The 19,685-nt window shown below is 34.9% G+C and overlaps 1 protein-coding gene across 1 annotated transcript in view; it reads right to left on the bottom strand.

The window, feature by feature from the left end:
• The window catches only part of LOC125665464 (dynein heavy chain domain-containing protein 1-like), a 103,069-nt gene that overhangs the window by 63,099 nt on the left and 20,285 nt on the right, over positions 1–19,685 (bottom strand). Inside the window, exons 25-41 of the mRNA XM_056152183.1 lie at positions 18,125–18,190; positions 15,348–15,449; positions 13,187–13,384; positions 12,815–12,985; positions 12,344–12,587; positions 10,915–10,953; positions 8,194–8,354; positions 7,788–7,922; positions 7,446–7,541; positions 7,186–7,317; positions 6,277–6,505; positions 5,975–6,148; positions 5,365–5,581; positions 4,336–4,490; positions 3,830–4,036; positions 2,380–2,636; positions 1,301–1,433 (exon numbers count right to left, since the gene is read on the bottom strand). Of these exons, the coding sequence (XP_056008158.1) occupies positions 1,301–1,433; positions 2,380–2,636; positions 3,830–4,036; positions 4,336–4,490; positions 5,365–5,581; positions 5,975–6,148; positions 6,277–6,505; positions 7,186–7,317; positions 7,446–7,541; positions 7,788–7,922; positions 8,194–8,354; positions 10,915–10,953; positions 12,344–12,587; positions 12,815–12,985; positions 13,187–13,384; positions 15,348–15,449; positions 18,125–18,190 (2,716 nt within the window). The remainder of the gene's footprint in view (positions 1–1,300; positions 1,434–2,379; positions 2,637–3,829; positions 4,037–4,335; positions 4,491–5,364; positions 5,582–5,974; positions 6,149–6,276; positions 6,506–7,185; positions 7,318–7,445; positions 7,542–7,787; positions 7,923–8,193; positions 8,355–10,914; positions 10,954–12,343; positions 12,588–12,814; positions 12,986–13,186; positions 13,385–15,347; positions 15,450–18,124; positions 18,191–19,685) is intronic.

A 19,685-nucleotide genomic window follows, 5' to 3' on the forward strand; every position in this document is an offset into this window, starting at 1 on the left:
ACTGCGAAAAGACTTTAGCTGCACAAGGAGTGACAATGGAAGAGAGAACTGTGAAATGAATTGAACTGCACAGGGAGTGACAACGGAAGAGAGAACTGCAAAATGAATTGAACTGCACAGGGAGTGACAATGGAAGAGAAAACTGCAAAATTATTTTAACTGCAGTGGGGGTGACAATGGAAGAGAGAACTGCAAAAAGACTTTAACTGCACAGAGAGTGACAATGGAAGAGAGAACTGCAAAAAGACTTTAACTATACAGGGAGTGACAATGGAAGTCTAGAGAGAACTGCAAAAGACTTTAACTGCACAGGGAGTGACAATGGAAGAGAGAACTGCAAAAAGACTTTAACTGTACAGGAAGTGACAACGGAAGAGAGAACTGCAAAAAGACTTTAACTATACAGGGAGTGACAATGGAAGTCTAGAGAGAAATGCAAAAGACTTTCACTGCACAGGGAGTGATGATGGAAGAGAGAACTGCCAAAGACTTTAACTGCGCAGGGAGTGACAATGGAAGAGAGAACTGCAAAAGACTTAAACTGCACAGAGAGTGACAATGGAAGTCTAGAGAGAACTGCAAAAGACTTTAACTGCACAGGGAGTGACAATGGAAGAGAGAACTGCAAAAAGACTTTAGCTGCACTGAGTGACAATGGAAGAGAGAACTGCAAAAGACTTTAACTGCACAGGGAGTGACAATAGAAGAGAGAACTGCAAAAGACTTTAACTGCACAGGGAGTGACAATGGAAGATAACTGTGAAAAGACTTTTTAATGTCATGGAATGTAAAGTTTTATTAGGGTTTGAGATATCATCCAAAAACCAAGATGTTACAGATAGACAGACAAATAGAAGGATTGACAGATGGACAGACAAATAGAAGAATTGACAGACCCAAAGTTTATCCCCTAGATTTGCTGAAATGGGAGACAATATATTTGTTTTACAATAATTATGTGACCATGACCTTTAGTCTTTTGGCCTTAAAATCAAAAAGGGTCATTTTGCAGTCATAGAGACACTTCATGCATTATTGTAACTAATGCCTGAACTGTACATGAGATTGTGTCTTGCAATATGTGATCTTCATGTAGTGACCTTCACCTTGGACCTTGACATAAACATCAATATGGATCACTCATCTAGTCATAGCTCCTCCTGTGATGTTTATTTCCAAACATCGAATGAAATTCTGAGATTTCATCTGAAAACCAATGTGTTACAGACAGATGGACAGACACAAATTTGAACATTTCACTGAAGTGGATGACAGTGGTGATAAGGTGTACAATGCAGACCTTTGGTCAATCGGTCAGTGTCATCGAACAGTGTCCAGCTGCCAGACTGGGCCATCCCCATCATGTACTGCATCATCACCCCCACTGTTATGTCCTCATTGCAATTCACCAGAAACAGGTTCCTTCCAAACATCTGAAAATAGTTCCATATGTTGTAATACAACACAGAAATGTAAATATAAGACACAACACTTCTTAAGTCTTATAAAAGTGTACATATAAAGCAAAACACTTCTTAAGTCTTATAAAAGTGTACATATAAAGCAAAACACTTCTTAAGTCTTATAAAAGTGTACATATAAAGCAAAACACTTCTTAAGTCTTATAAAAGTGTACATATAAAGCAAAACACTTCTTAAGTCTTATAAAAGTGTACATATAAAGCAAAACACTTCTTAAAGGGACTGATTCACGATTTTTCTCACAAAATTTTCTATTTCACTTTTAATGATCTAAATCTACTGTCCAATGTGTTTAAAAGATTTCACATAAAAATTAAGGTTATACATTATCACAGAAGCTCATTTTAGAGAGTTTATTATTTGTTTCGTAAACAAAGATTGCAGTATGTTATTGTTTACGAACTTTTCAAAAGAAATGGCTACCAAACTAAGTTTATTACATGTATATCTTTCACATTTCAAGCATTTTTGAGGTAAAATGTCATCTAAAATTTGTGACCATGCAAAATTAAGGTGCTTTACATTACAAAATCAATGTTTCACTTGTTTGTTTGTATACATAAAAAGACTCGAGTCTTTGTTTACATAACAAAAATCTAAGGCTAAAATATTGCTTTTATTTTTGCATTCAGAAGGTAACAATTTTGGCTGTCAACATTAAATGAGTTATATTTTTAATGATTAACATCAAAAATTAAAAATACTTTTATCAAAAATCGTGAACCAGTCCCTTTAAGTCTTATAAAAGTGTAAATACAAAACACACTTTTTTAAAAGTCTTTAAGTCTTTCAGTACTATCAGTACTTTGATTAAGTCTTATAGAAGTGTAAAACTCAGTATCACACACGAGAACACCCTGCACGAGAACACCCTGAAGTTTAAATGTTTTCTGTTACCTTTGCCAGTTCCTTCACTGTCTCAGACTTCCCGACCCCCGAGGGTCCCACTAAGGTCCCACAGTGGAAGTTTTTGATGGCCTGGGTAAGAGACAGGAACGCTCTCTCTGTAAGGGGGGTGAGGACAAGGCGCATAGAGGGGCCATGATACTCATAGTCATAATTAAAACTGGTCCCCAGTTGTGTGAGGTAACACGCACTAAACTGGTAGTCAGTGGACACAGTTGTTTTAGTTCTCGTCAATCTTGGAGGTTCTTCTGTTGAAATGAAGAGAAATATATTATTCATCTTAGATAACTTAATTGTGAAATTCAGATTTAAAGTATCAATTGATGAGAGTGTACGAAACCTATACCACACATCGGGCATTATCGACTGGTTTCTTTCGTGAACCTTTAAATATGTTTCATATTCAGCACTGTTGCATATCACTACCTCCAACGCAGGGCTGAAAAGTTACTGACAACTCCAACTAAATCCAACTGTAGGTCAAGGACTAATTGTAGTTCCGGTCTTGCACTATATAGTATCTACTGGTACATCATTCAGCTGATCATAAATCAAACCCCCCCACCCCCATCCCCAACCCTCTCTTATGTCAAACAATGAATAAAGCTCACAGACATTATTTCACTAATATCTTATCATTATTATTAGCAACAGTCAGTAATGATATTGATAGAATTGAATATCGCTAAACAATTTATTCCATATCATAGGTAATAGTTATCTTTCTTGGAATTATAAAGTTGCTAAAATTAGCTCTCGATAAATATATTGTAGCAGTGAGTCGGGTTCGATCGCTGGTGGCCAGATAGCTCAGTTGGTAGAGCACCTGACTAGAGATTCGTGGGGCCTGGGTTAAAATCCCGTTCTGGTCTGTTGCATTATCTCCTTTCCTATTTCATTTGGTGCTGTGACAAGGATTCGAACCTGGGTTGTGTCTTCGAGAGTGAAGACAATTTAAGGAGGGAGGAATGTAGCCATCAGCTGGATTCGATTGTCAATGGCCAGATAGCTCAGCATGCAGTTGGTAGAGAACCTGACTGGAGATTCAGGGGGGCTCGGGTTTGAATCCCAGTCTAGTCTGTTGCATTTTCTCCCTTTCGATTACAATATATACCCATTTTTTATGGAAAAATCACTAAATTTGTGTCTCGCAAAATATTCCACTTATACAGTATTTCCCAGAGTGGGTTCACATGATTACCTAGCATGGGTTCACATTATTTACCTAGAGTGGGTTCACATGATTACCTAGAGTGGGTTCACATGGTTACCTAGAGTGGGTTCACACTATTTACCTAGAGTGGGTTCACACTATTTACCTAGAGTGGGTTCACATGATTACCTAATCTAAGAGTGGGTTCACATGGTTACCTAGAGTGGGTTCACATGGTTACCTAGAGTGGGTTCACATGATTACCTAGAGTGGATTCACACTATTTACCTAGAGTGGGTTCCATGCGGATCTTGGTGACCAGGGACAATCGTTTCTGTTGTGCTCTTGACCTGACAGATGGCACTGCTGGTGACTGACCCTTGACCTCTACAGCTTCTGTCTTTGCCCTTAAAACATTCTGTATGTCCATGTGATACCGCAAAACACGGAGCCATTCAAAGCCCCCGTCTGACACAACAGACGCCTCCAACATAGCTGCCAAAAGCAGAGAAAAATTTGCGACTAGATAAATATCATTACACACACCAAAAATTCTTTAAAATGTCTAATTCATAGTGTATATTTCAATGACCCAGTAGAATAGAATAGAATATTTTACTCCACTAATTTGAGGCCCAAAAGGGAGCAGAGTGTACATCTAGTCTGAAACTGTGAACAAATACAGAAACATTTACATGACCTGTATGACTGTGTAAATAAATACAGAAACATTTACGTGACCTGTATGACTGTACAGAAACATTTACGTGACCTGTATGACTGTGATCGCTTACCCCCCAGCACGTCTCTATGGTGACAGCATTGATTGATTAATCCACACAGCAGTGTGTGGAGGCGGTGTTTCGTACTTGGTGGAACTTTACCGTTGAAGTTGTGACTCTCTCTCAGTATGTCTGTATACTGGTCCAGTTTGGACTGAAGATTGGACCTGAGAGATCGAAATACATAGTATTAAATGAAGGATCAAAATACTTAGCAATTAAAAGAATGATCATTCCTGGGAGATCAAAATACAGAGCAGTTAAACTAATGATCAAAATACACAGCAATTAAAAAAATTCTCATTCCTGAGAGATCGAAAATATGCAGCAATTAAACATATGATCATTCCTAAGGAACTTTTAATCGTTAACATTGATTCACTCAGTACTATGGAACTTTAATAGTTAATATTGATTTACTGATGGAAACATCTAGTGTAAACTGTAAACATTTAATGTAGACTGTAAACATTTAGTGTAAATTGTAAACCATTTAATGTAAACTGTAAACCATTTAGTGTAAACTGTAAACATTTAATGTAAACTGTAAACATTTAATGTAAACTGTAAACCATTTAGTGTAAACTGTAAACATTTAGTGTAAACTGTAAACATTTAATGTAAACTGTAAAACATTTAGTGTAAACCATATAGTGTAAACCATTTAGTGTAAACTGTAAACATTTTCAGGTGTGTTCTTTCTACCTGTCTGATTAGTTTTTGCATTGAAGTTTAAATGAGGATTTTGATAATTTTGAATTTTCTCAAAGTTCCTGAATTTATGCATTAAACTATAGGTAAAATGTGAGAAAAATAATCCTTCATTATTTACTCGTGTGGGATAGGGAAATTCCACTTCTGGAACAAGATTCGCTGGCTTGAACTCGATCAGAAAAGCCTCGACCTAGACTGCAAATCTTGTCCCCTCAGTGGAATTTCCCTAACCCATACTCATACTATTAATGAAGGATTCTATAAATCTCAAATGAGAAAATGTAAATCCAGACTTTGAGATAATTTTTTCATTATCCACAGCCTGACCTGATAGCCTTGATGTCGTCCAGTGTACCCCTTTCCAGGGCCTTGTTGATGCTGCGCTCCCACAAAATTCCCTCAGTAACAATCACATACTGAACTGGGAACCGTAGCAACCAGTGCCGGAAGGTATGGTGAATTTCTCTGGTCAGATCCTGTTGGCGGGGGCTATCCTGGTCAAGTTTTGAGAGTTCCTCTAATATGTGAATAGGCTGGCGAGATCCTAAAATAATGTTTATATTTTTTTCTGTTAGACGTTAGGATAAGAAAATAAGAAAAAATCTTCCAATTCTCAGTCAGTGCTGCATCAGAAGACTGATTCTGAAATTTATACAGTATTGCTTATCATTTAAAGTTCATAGTGTTTGAAATCATGTAAGTACTCTAAAAAAAATTGGAAATTTACCAAATGAAGAATTACAATAGAGCAGCAATTGACTAAAAACAAATACTTTTTTTAAAACCACTTGCTGCATTAAGTTTTGGCCTGAGAATCTGAAGAATATTTTTTTTCTAGCCTTACAGTGCACTAAATGAGCAAAGTATACGATATATATATATAATAAAATTTGCTTTGAATGAATAGGCTGAGTCTTGTAGTCTACGATGCTTATACCTTCTTCCATGCGGGTCTGAACACAAGCCTGCAATATCATGGCTGTTGTATTCTTCATCACGTTTTCTAAGGTCTTCAGCCATTTGGAAGCCTTTGGGAAGGCCTGTACGCGGACCACAAGTTCTATTTCCTCTCCCATAATTCCTTTCAAGGCCGTGACCTGAAGCTTGTCAGCTGAAAAAATATAGCAGCTACAAAGCAATGTTTCAAATGCCCTTCCACTATACACCAGAGAAGATGCACTGGGAGAAATCTTACAGAAAGTTGAGATTAAAATGACAGCTGATCAAAGACATACTTACCATTCAAAGCAAAGTCAAGGGCAGTATTCATACTAGAAATCCCATCAGGGAGGGTGAAATTTAAGGTTTCGATTCCGGGGAAACACATCTTTGCAAACGGTAGCAGGGCTTTCGGATTACGGGAAATTCCTAAAAGTTCAACTAGGTCCTCGTCACTTAAGAAATACAGACGAGGGAATTCCATCCGTGAATTCTCCAAAAGTACTCGCAGGAATTTTAAGATCTCTTCCTGTGAAACACCAAACAAAATGATCAAATGAATAACGGGACACATTTTATCCAATGACAAAACACACACATACATATATCACCCTATATAAAACTTTGAATTCCTATTGTGACAAAGACCAGGCCCCAGGGCCATGATTTGAAGAAACCTAAATCTATACAGTTCACCAGGGTGTTCATATATTGTTTTGACAAACTGTAGAATTGTTGTTCTTTTCTGATGTTTCCCTTCAACCCCCCCGATTGTGGTAATAACCCTGGAGACCACAATCTGAACAGCCTTGTACATGTATCTACACTATATCAGGAAACTGTCATATAATTCTGACACAGTAGTTCTTGAGAACCCACTTTAATGTTACCATTTCCTAATTATCTCCCATGGGAGGTTAATGGCCCTTCATCTGCACAAACTTGAATCCCCCTTTCCCAAGGGTATTTGGCAAGTCTGGTTGGAATTGGCAAAGTGGCTCTGGTGAAGTTGAAAATGCAAAAAGTTTACAGATGCCACATGATTGATGTCACATGATAAGTGCCACATGACCAATGTCTGATGACATGTCACATGATCAATGCCACATGGTGTTCAGACTGCTAAGAAATGCTCCTGTGAACCTTCAGTTTAGATGAACTAAAAATCTTGAAATACAGAGAAAGGAGAGAAAACTGAATATTATTGACCTGTTTTTGGTTAAGTTCCAGGAACATGTTGATGAGGTAATCCCCCTGTAGAAGACGGAATCCCTTTTCTCCCCTTTTTCTGCCTACTACAGTCATCACCTTGGAATTATTAGACACAACTCTCATCCAATCCTGCAAAAAATCAAAGTACTGTAAGTGCTAACAGGTAGTAACAAAAAGCATTGTAAACTAGATATATACCATTATATTGTCATTATATCAGACTTTAATATAAACAAATACATGAAAAGTACACTAACCTTGAATTTAGTATGTAAATTTTCAAATTTAAAGGCTTGTCCATTAAATTTCTTGTACATTTCTGGTCTCTCAAAGATTTTCAATAAGTACAACCACTGAAACAGATTTTTGCATAAGGATAAAATGATGAAACATTTTTACTGCTATCACATAAAATATATCTGCAGATACTTAAATTCTTATTCATTGTAAATTTTACACAGATACAATATGAATTTAGGATAATTCAACTAATAACAAAAGCTGTTGTAGTAGCACCTTAAATGCACAGTTACATGCAAGCTATCCATGCCAAAACCAATATAACCTTGTCTAGTCAAACAAAAAACAAATGGACAAACCTTTTTCTGGCACTGAAACCATAGCTCTGTTATTTCCTCAACCTGTTGAAGAGCACTATCCCAGAATTCAACTTCCTGTCTCATGTCTCCTAGGTACGGTGATTGTAGCATTGAACGGATACTAATACGAGCATCCTGAAATCAAAACAGTCATATGTCTCACAAATATGTCATACTATTTGATCAATTTGATATATAATATAGGACTTTCGAGATACAGATCCACTCCAACCATTATCACGTGTTAAATTTGCAGCCCTTCACTGCCATTGGTGATGTCTCCAGGTGAGTGAAAAATTCTCAAGAGGGATGTTAAACAAGATACAATTAATCAACAATTTGCAACAGTTCCCGTTTGCAACACAATGCTAAAAATCATTTTGGAGACAGTGAACGTGATTATTACCTCTAGCTGGTATTTGAGTTCATCTACTTCAATAAGGATGAAGAAGTCGTCTTGGGTGACATCTAGCCCCTGGGGGGCCCCAGTCTGGGCGGCAGCCCTTTCCTGTCGATACTTTTCAAGTTTGGTACGACGACGAGGACTGCTGGGTTTTCTCGGGGGCTCTGTGGATATAGACAAAAAATTTCGAAACACACAAACACGCACAAAACCAACAAAGTCATGGACCAAATAAACATTATATTTCATATAATTGCAGTTCTCCAACTCTGTCACAGAGCTCACAAAGTCTTTTACAAGATGTCATTGCTGAACAAAGTTCTTTATCTGTAATTTATAAACAATCGAGCAAACCCAATCAAGCACAATATGGTGGTTTTATATCAATTTAACATGTAACTATAAGCATTTGTTAAAAGTGCACTTCACATTACCAAGATATTCAACACTGGGGATCAAAGATTTAATGAGATAGGATTCTTCCATAATTCATGTAATCTTAAAACTTAGAAACGGAAATCTCACAAACGTCCACAACTACAGATCATGGTGTTTGGTCCATTAACATATAAACCTTGGTCAGTACAAGGCCCTGCTATTTTTGTTTATATACTGTGAAATAATAATGATGTTACATTATGGTGATATAATAATATATTACATGTGTTAATATATAACACAGAATATGTTAAGATGGAATGATTAACAAATATTCAATAATTCATAGTTTTTCTCAAGCATGCAAGAAATGCATTTAAAACCAGATTTCTATGCGTGGCCATCTAACACCGCAAAAAAACACCCATAACTTCTGTAAAATTTGTCGAATCTAAATGACTATGCAATCTGATCAATTACATAATATGGTGACTAACAGTCCTACAAAATTTGAACAAAATTCATTGAGCAGTTTCAGAAGAGTTGCATACACGCATGGACACCGATATTTCTATGTCCCCATCCGCATTGCGGTGGGGGACAAAAATCATTCATTACCTTATCATTAATTTCATTTCTACAAAACCCCTTAAAATGGAAATCACTTGTTATATTCAAACTTTGATTCAGTCATACAAAAGCCATACACATCTTGAAAGACTTTCTCAATTCAAATACATATATCAACCAATGCTTTTGCATCACAAGTTTTCCTGTCAATTTAAAATCGAATTGCATGTCTGTAAATCTAGAGAAAGAAAAAAAGTTTTGGCTGGTGGTTGTCAAGGGTGCGTCCACATACCAAACCAGGTTATACAAAAATAACCTGCGTTCCTCAATTTGAATTTGACTAATCAGAGACTAGAATACAATAAGAATCAAATTATTTTCATTTAATTGTGTTTTATTGTTTTAATCCCCTTCTTATGTTTGTAAAGCGCCTTTGAGTAATTTGTTTTATATAAGGTGCTATATAAATTTTATGATTATTATCATATAATCCTTCAAATCTTCATAAATCTGTATATCTGGAAAATTAGAGCATGAATGATTCTGAAATCTGAAAAGTAACATATTAAATTGCGTAATCAAACAGCTAGGCAACAAGACTCTAGGGAGAAAATTAAATCAAATTAAAAAAACAAACCTAAAAGCAAAAAAAAAAAAAAAAAAAAAAATACAGTAAAACTCTGAAATGGCGAATTTCCGCAGACACTCTATAAAAATTCACTATAAACGTAATTTGCTATACGTTTATAGCGAATTCATAATTCAAATATACAAATTTGTTATAAAACTGATTTGTTCTACATGTATATCAGTTGTATAAGAAAGCAGCAATCGATATACTTGTGTTTGTAATATCTCTAAGAGAAAATTAGCCTATATATTTTCAAGAAGAAATACTTTTAGACAAGAAATACGCACACTGATTTATATATGATAATTTATCTTGATGGATTATTAAGTCACGTAAGAACATGTTGAAAGAAAAAATGTCAACAAAATTATGTGCAATACATGCAAACAGTCTATCGCAGTTGTCATTTACTTGTTGCTTTACACAAATATAGGTGTGTACGATAAACTAAATGCAATCAAACTTATATATTTGCTGAACGTATATGTAAGTATTGTTTTGCATTAACAACCTCTTTTGAAAAAATTAATACAACTAAGAATTTCGTAATAAGTGTGGATCCTTTATGGTAATGGAAAGCAATTGTTAAAAATCACAACGAGTTTAAAATGAAAAAAAAATCGGTACAAAATATATAGTAAAGGAATTTACTTCGTTAAATATCCTTAAATTTGCTATATCAGTGTTTGTTATAGATGCAGATTTTTATATGGAATATATAAAGAATTTGCTAGGGAAATCGATTTCACTTCACTATAGCCATAATTTCGCTATATCCATGTTCGCTATATTCTAGTTTTACTGTATCTAACAGTTCAGTGTATTACAGGTTAACTTTTCCACACTGTATGTGTATTGTGTGTGTGTTGTGTGTATGTGTGTTGTGTGTGTGTGTGTGTGTGTGTGTGTGTGTGTATGTATGTGTATTGTGTGTGTTTGTGTATTTCTTATAAGGTTTGTGTAATATTACTGTTAGATTATATTGTAAATGCTTATAAATCATTAGTTCATACACTCTGAAAAAGCTCAGACTTAAAAACTCAATACAGTTTAAGGTTACAGGTTAAAAGGTTAAAGGTTACAGGTTGAGAGGTTACAGAGGGGGATTTACACACAACGGAGTCTGACACACGTGACGGATTTACCATTCTCGGCTTCCTGAAGCATGTGCTTCTCCACTTGTTCTGTGTAAAATGATATACACAGGATGATAATATACGTTAACAGCTGAGACATCAAGGATATGCAGTTTAATAATAGCAAGCTTGAGAGGGGGGTATACATGCATATACTCATCATTATTGATAAGTCTTAATCACTACAAGGCTTAAATACATCAAAGATTGTTAAGGCTAATATCACAGACATTTAGTTTTTAAAATCATTATGATGCATTATATATATTTTAAGCAGTTCATGCTATGATCATGTAATTATCAGGATACGTAGATAATGATTGCCCCCAGTGCCACCATTTTAAATACCGCCCATTTCTTTGATGACCATTATCATATCATTTGACATTAAACACAATAAAACTGTCAACGTCAGTGTCAGTATAGTCTATGAATTAGCATGTCAATCTATCAAACTCGAATCTTTTATAAATACACATACACCAAACAATGCTTCATGCCAAGTTTGGTTGAAATTGGCTCTGTGAATCTGGATTAATCAAATATTGGAAATAACTTTGACAGATGGATGACAAACACAAGCTTTGATCAGAAAAGCTCACTTAAGTTTTCAACTTCTGTCAGCTAACATGTGTTAAATAGATCAGAAAAGCTCACTTATTATAAGTTTTCAACTCTTGTCAGCTAACACATGTTAAATACTGTCAACTAACATGTGTTTAATACGATACCTTGGATAGAATAAAGAATAGCAGATTATAAAATGTTTCATTTTGGATGTCAAATCACAAAAATGACTCAAATCTGAATATCATTGTACAGTAGTAATCATTTTGTTACACATTAAGAATCGAAGATTGAAAAAAAAACATAGTAATTTTTCAAATATCAAATGAATGACCAAAGCACATCAAAGTGGGCATATCCCATAGTTCATAACAATCAATGACTGTGACCTAACATGTGACCTTGACCTATACCCATGACCTTTTGACATAGATATCAATGGGTCTTGTCCTCTCCTCATCTACCATATCCGAAGTGTGTGATAAAAGATTGTGATGTTACTCCTAAAATGGTGTTTACAATGCTATCTCACCGGCAAGTGTCAGACTGAGATTTAGCAGGAGAGGGAGGATTTTCAAAATAAATGGAAATTGTTCACTACAGTACAGCCCCAAAAACAGGTCTGAGAGAAAGTCAAGGAAATTCTCTGGAAGAAAGTATTTCAAATGGTGGCATCCGGAAGTCAATCATGATATAACTATCAATTTAAAAAGCTAGAAAAGTTAGATTTTAAATATAAATAGCTTTGTTATGTCCTACGATAAAGAAGCAATTCAATAATTTGCTATGTGTGGGTGTCATTGTCTAATCTACATATCGTTATCTGAGAGGGCATTTAGCTCCCCTTGTGATGAAGAGAGGTGGGGCTAACCTTTGCTGGTGATGACGCTGTCAGGAATGTGTTTGGCTAGTTTGAATTCTTGCTCCTCCCAGAATTTGCTGATCTGATTAATGCGAAGCTCCAGATCATATTCTGCAATTGCTCCTAGATAGACCTGATGGATCAACTCATTGTGCTGCTCAAGGTCATAGGCCAAAAGGTCAGATACTGTGAACTCACGATTAGGGTCGAAGGGTTCATTCATTCCAACAAATATGGCTTTCCAGTGGCGCTCCTAAACAGAATGTTGTCTCATTAGATCGTATTGCAAGCAAAGAAAGTAGATGTTATAGAGTGATTCAGTCTTAATTAAACTATTCGAATTTCCGTTCACCAAATACGACAATCAAATTCTACAGAATGCCGAAGTAGGGAGGTAAACTTCAAAAATTGATTTAGAATTTCTAGAACTGTTGCCTAGTTTTTGAATTAGATATCACAAATGAAAAACTTATTCACTACCTTGAGAGCATCGTTAGCCAGTTTGTGCAGTATGGGGAGGTCCTTCTTGAACTCCCCCAGACATGTAAACCAGTAGCTGAGCACCTGGTCCCCCAGGGGAAGGTAGGGCTTTAATTGACCAGCTGCAGCCTGCCATTCTGTTACTTTTTCCAAAACCTTACGGATGTTCATCTAAACAAATAAAGCAAATCAAGTGATCTAGCTCTTTACAAAACCTAAAATATTCGAGAGATATGTATATGGTAGATATCGTGGTAAAGAGACGATCTCTTAAATTTTATTTATAATGCCGTGAGTTCATAGTGAATGAGTAAATAATTACTTTCTTTGAATGAGTAAACAATTACTTTCTTTGAATGAGTAAATAATTACTTTCTTAAACAGCATGATTTTACAGTCCTTGATGGCATGCATCGAAACTTCTACATATTTCCATAGTTCCTGCCTGACATCCATTTTGGTGCTGATCTCGCTCAGAAAATCAAGATCGTATGGCTCTCCACAGATCGCATCTCGCCACTTGCTGGCATCTTGAAGGCCATGCTCCACCTCATAAAATCGGTCCCTAATCTACGAAAAAAAAATCAAAACAAAATAGAGTCAAACCTCATTATCTCAAACTCGATGGGACCGATAAAAAACTTCCGAGATATCCTGGGATTCGCGATATCGAGAGTAAACTACTTAAATAATAAGTGGTTGGGACTTCCAAATCACTTCAACATATCCATGATATTCGAGATATCGGTGTTTGAGATAGCGGAGTTCAACTGTATAATAAAATATGCTTGCTATTCTTTTTTTTTGCTGTAAGGCAGACCTACAATCCCTGAAACAAGATATTTGTAACCTCAAGTGAAACTTAATTGCTGAGTGAATAGCTGGCTATCATTGAGTGCTTGCCGAGCGAAACTAAACAAGCAGTGAAATATCAAAGAAAGAACTTATTGAGCTGATTGAATGGAGAGTCATTCCTTAGTAAATTGTGAGCACAATCAAAAAGTTAACAATGAGGGAAGAAAAAGTTCTCCTTTCTGATCTCCAAGGAGCTTATTCTCCATAGAACATAGAGTAATTGATCTAGCACAAACAATCTCTTGAAGATTTGCTTCAAATGGATTCTATTATTTGAATGTGAAGAAAAGGAAATTATTTGATCTTTTTTCACTTAAGGAGGTATGCCACACCAGAGAAATTTAATATGGATGAAAAGTGGAGGATATGTACAACAATATTTTGAAACTGAAAACTTTAAAATTTACTTTATTTAGTCAAAAAATGCAGTTTTAGTAGAAACCAATCTGGAAAAAAAAAACCCTGCTGGACATGAACTTGTGATCTACAGTTCTGCAGTCGGTGTGCTAAACTACTAAGCTAATCAGCTAGGCGATGATTTTTTAAATGGATAGACAAATATCGCTGATATCTGTATTTTCATCCATGTTTTAAAAGGAAGTCAGCCATTATGACCCTGTAGAGTACCTCCTTAAACTTGGCTTTGGAAAGATTATATATGGAAATGAAGTTCATTTTCCAAATCAATTTGACATTAATGGTGAATTCATTCTAATTTTTCAGTATACAGTAAATCATATGTTTATAACATGCTTATAAAGAATTCATGCTTATTGCAAGTTGGAAGTGATATTTATTTCCTATGACAGGAAAATAAGAAAACATTTATAGGATATATTGAAGTTCGGTTATAATGAACTGTTTTTCACTGACCAGAGGTTCATTATAACTGTGTATTACTGTAATCAATCTTTATGTACACTGTAACAATATCATGAGCGAATTTTACACGCTACATAGAAAACAATGTTTGTTGCAAAATATCCTTTAAAAATAAGATATGAATATTCCGGGGAAACACTTATGGAGATGAAACTTATTTAATATATTTCCATCTGAAGAAGTTTACTTGTTGGTTTTTAATTTCTGCTCCCTGCAATAGTTCAGTTTTGTGGTCTTCATAAAAGAGTTCTTGAGTATAGTCAGATGTATAAAAATAAAATGATTATGAAGCGATAACCCAGAACATATACCTGTGATGACAGCAGAGTGAAATATGATCACAGAGTGAAATGTGATCGGAGTGAAATATGATCAGAGTGAAATATGATCAGAGTAAAATGTGATCAGAGTGAAATATGATCAGAGTAAATGTGATCAGAGTGAAGTACATGTATGATCAGAGTGAAATGTGATCAGAGTGAAATACATGTATGATCAGAGTGAAATGTGATCAGAGTGAAATACATGTATGATCAGAGTGAAATGTGATCAGAGTGAAATATGATCACAGAGTGAAATGTGGATGTAATGATAGAATAAATGAAAGACGAATGAATATCAAGCACGGGATATTCACATTTCCAATATTTTTGCCTTTGATATTTTTATAAATTTTAATGATAGGCATTTTCTCATGAACATGTTACAGTTGTAAATAATGTGCATATATGCACTCATTCATTGTTAAATTCAACGGTTTAGGATATGCTTTTGATATACTTTTATGTATACTCACCCTGCGCATCTCGATGAGTATTTTGGTCGGGTTCTGTGTGGGGTCCAGGAATTGTTTGGTGGTGGCCATATCTGCTAGCTCTAAGGCCTCCTTTTCCAGTCTCTATAATATGTCAATGAAGATCATGAAAATACACAAAAACAAACGACACTATCACACTTCATTGAAGGGGCATATTACCTGCAAAAATCGACTGTTTGTCAATTATTACCAATTTGTCTAAAAAGCTTTATAGTCCATAAACATTACCATTGACATATTAAGATTTATACATCTTGCAAGTTGACACAAATTTTTTTTTCGTTTAAAAACAATGTTGAAATATCATCGTATGAAATAATTGAATGTGGAGAAATTTTTGCATAATTTTCATGAATTTGATCAAAGATAGTTTATTTGTTTTTTTACTTGTAATGAGATTAATTTTTCTTTATCTTAAATGTATTCCAGCCTTTCAATCATGCTTAAGAATAAAAACTTTCACTCTGTAGTTGACAACTATTGCCTCGATAAAACTTAGTGTCCCTTCTTACTCTGCAGACTGATGCATTTATCTCGCTATGTAAAACTCGTCTTACAAAAACTGTTAGTGACTCATACCAGCGTCCTAATTCATATAGAATTAGATTGAGTGAAACTTTCATCACTAAATGATTTAGACATGTTAGTGGACATTACTATGAAAATGCCAACAAAAGCATTCACCGCAACAGGAACTGTATCCACAAAATGTTATAAAGCTTAGCAATATTAGTACCACATGTACAAGCTTGTAAGTAGGTAAGATTTTTGGGAGTTGAATTTAATCTAGGTTAACAAAAAAAAAACCCTTTATGTCTGCCTTGTAAAAGTGACGTACTGCCTCGGGGAATTTTTCTCGCCAACAAAACGTGGTCAGATTAAATAGGATCATGGTCGTCTATCTGTTTGTTTTACGTCCCATATGAGAATTAGAGACTTCACCAGCTTTAGTTGAAGTGAAAATTTTGACCCATTCATGTTGCTCAAGATCACAGCAATGAGGATTCTTTATTGTGCGAACACCTACAGTGACATTGAATCTTTATTTGACCTTGAACTTAGGTGATTGGCACAGTGACAGTCACTATAAACAATCTTGGTGTTGATAATTAAGGTAGCTTACTACACCAAAACTTGAACATTTTATGACACAACGTCACAAGATAGCGATTCAATTGTTTTGTGAAATCATTTGTATCGCTTGATTTGTTTGTCTACATATCTCAGTGGATATCGTATCTGGCTTCTTACTTGAAGACCCAGAGTTCAAATCCGCATGTGTCTTTTGTTTATATTTATTGAAATAAATTTTTGAAAATCATGTTTTCCCCCCTCCAAAATTGCATATTTTTAACATATGTACTTAATTTGATAAACTCCGCTTTCAAGCTGTAGTGAGTCACCATAGGGTTGCTGAGATTGAGATTCAAACTCAGACCTTTCGATTGTAAAGCTAGCACTCTAATTGCTTGGTCATCGTGAACATTGGATCAATATTGAGTTAAAAAATAATATGACAATATGCTATATGATTCTTATCATAGTAAAACAATTTATTGTTAACAAAATATAGTTCATGCATGCATCTCTAGATACTGTTATTGAAAGGAAAAAAAGGACATATGTATATTTTATATAATGTCATAATATGATAGAATCTTAAACAGAAATTGACAATCAATTCTAATAAAATTTTGATGCAACTTGTACACGATTCCTGTAAAATATTCTGAAAATACAACCGATTTAAAGCATGTCACCGATTTCAAGGAACAGACAAAAAACAATGGGAGTACAATGTACGTCGCTATTTGCGTAATAGGCAAAGCAGGAATTAGCTCAAACCTCTAACGTTTTGATAGCCCTCGTAATGCTAACAAACATTCAGGCGACCTGACATCTCTGTCATTTAAGGACATACATGTACGCGACGTTTCAGACATTTCTCTAATAAAATTTTTTTTTTCATCTCCTCGATATGAAGAATTCTTGTTTGGATTTCTGAAATAGGTTGAAATTTTATATCGTAGTAATATTACCATACATTGTATATCGGTCTGGGTAGCTCAGTGGTTAGTTCACCTAACTAGTAAAGCAAAGGTCCCAGGTTCCATATGTGATTGTTTCAATTTGAGATTTTTCTCTCCTTCTTTGCTACAGTGATGTCATTTAAAACCTGACTTTGCATTTTTACTAGCAACAACCAGGAACTATCAAAATATGCTAACTCTGAAACAGACATGGTAATATACCCCAAGATTTTTTGTAGAAATGAGGAAGAACCCAAGTGAATTGTACGTGAAACCTAGGTCTCGAAAAATTACATATCATTGCTAGAAACGTCGCTTATTGTCCTAAACATGATTACTAATAAATATCAGATTTTGTGTCAGGTAGAAAGGACAATTGCAATTCACAGTGTTTATATAGTATAATAAAATATAATGAAGTGCAAAGGTTTATCAATTCAGGGGCGGATCCAGGAATATTTGAAAGTGGGAATTCTACTTTTAATTCTTGTTTTCAAAGGGGGGTGGGGGTGTTCCACCCTCAAAATGCGTTATTTTTACAATTTTAGCAAAATTTTCTGACAAAAGGAGGTTCCAATTCCCAGAACCCCCCCTCCCCCTGGATCCACCACTGCAATTACTGACAAGCATGCAAGTATATACAGTTAACACCCTTCAACAAATCACACGCTTGATGCACACAGCACTCGGATTTCACCATCACACAACACACAGAACACAGTGTACCATATAGAGGCTGGGGTTTTTAAGTGCGTCTATTTTCTGCTTGAGGGTTTTGGCTTTTGCCAATCGCTGTCATTGAAGAGAGAATATTCAATGTGCATGCAAAAAATGGTGACAATGGTGCAGAAATGTTACAAACAAACAATCAGAAACAGAGGGAGAACTCGGACAGGACTTTCATTTCATATACCAGAAAAGTTTTCTCCCAGGTTCTTTACTCGCAGATGCAATGAAATATGACTTTGTTCCATTTTGGCTTAAATTTTGCCCCAAAACTATTTATCACTACAGGTACTTTTTGATAGTGATGAAATTTAAATTTTTGAATTTGCCTTGATGGTGGTGAACTGGGCAAAACTGAAAATGGTGACCAAAGTTCCAAGGTATACAAATAAAAGAAAGAACTATCAATACTATATCAGGTAAAGTTTGAAAGACGGGGGTCCGTTCTACAAAACAACTTACGACAAATTCGCAAATCTGAAATCGTTTTACACATGGAGTTATAAGTTTAAATGAATGAATTAAAACACGTCTGAGACTTAATTTTCAGCAATATGTTTTACTATTTTACATCTGAGTGAATGATCTTACAATATAGAAGAAAATTCCAGTATGTAAAGTTTGTCGAAAGTCGTATTAGTTCTTTTGTAAAATGCACCCCAGGTCTGCAACAAAGAAGACTAAGTGCAAAGGATGATGTTTTGCAATTATAGATGTAACATTTAGTTTGATATATGAGACATATCAAATAAAGAACTGTTGACATACATGTTGTACGGCCTCTCTCTCTCTATCCCCCCCCCCCCCCTCTCTCCTTGAAACTCATTTAGAATAACACATTCTTAATTAACATTTTGTACAGGAGTAAATATTCTTGATTAAACTTTCATGTAAAATATTAAAATCTGATTGGTCGAGAAGCATTCAAAATAGCATATTGTTACCCTCTGATAACAGAAAGCATGTTCTCCAGGGTGATAATATCTAGCAACGGCTAACAGTATTTGACAACGAGTTATTACCCTCAACTACATGTAATATTTATAGATTATCAATATTTTGTACAGGAGTATTGTATCAGAATAGCATATTTTTAATTATTTAGAATAGCATATTTTTAATTAATATTTTGTAAATGAGTATTTATTCAGAATAGCATATTTTTAATCGACATTTTGTTAATGAGCATTGATTCAGAATAGCATATTTTTAATTATTTAGAATAGCAAATTTTTAATCGACAATACAGGAGTATTTATTCAGAATAGCATATTTTTAATCAATATTTTTTAAATGAGTACTTATTATCAATATATTTATTCAAAATAACACATTTTCAATCAACATTTTGTGCAGGATTATCCTCAAATTAGGGCTTTCTCCTTTTCGACCTGACTTATATTCATTACAACACCAAATTGCTTTGTGAAAATCAGTGAAATACTGTGAGTTTGAAGGGAGATAACTGATGCGATTTTCAACCAGACAGGGAGTAACATGCACATTCTGTCTGCACAATGTGTATACGTCAGTACCACGAAGAGACATTATTTATGCTTTA

Source organism: Ostrea edulis, chromosome 10, assembly GCF_947568905.1.
Source record: "Ostrea edulis chromosome 10, xbOstEdul1.1, whole genome shotgun sequence".
Taxonomy (NCBI): Eukaryota; Metazoa; Mollusca; class Bivalvia; order Ostreida; family Ostreidae; genus Ostrea; species Ostrea edulis.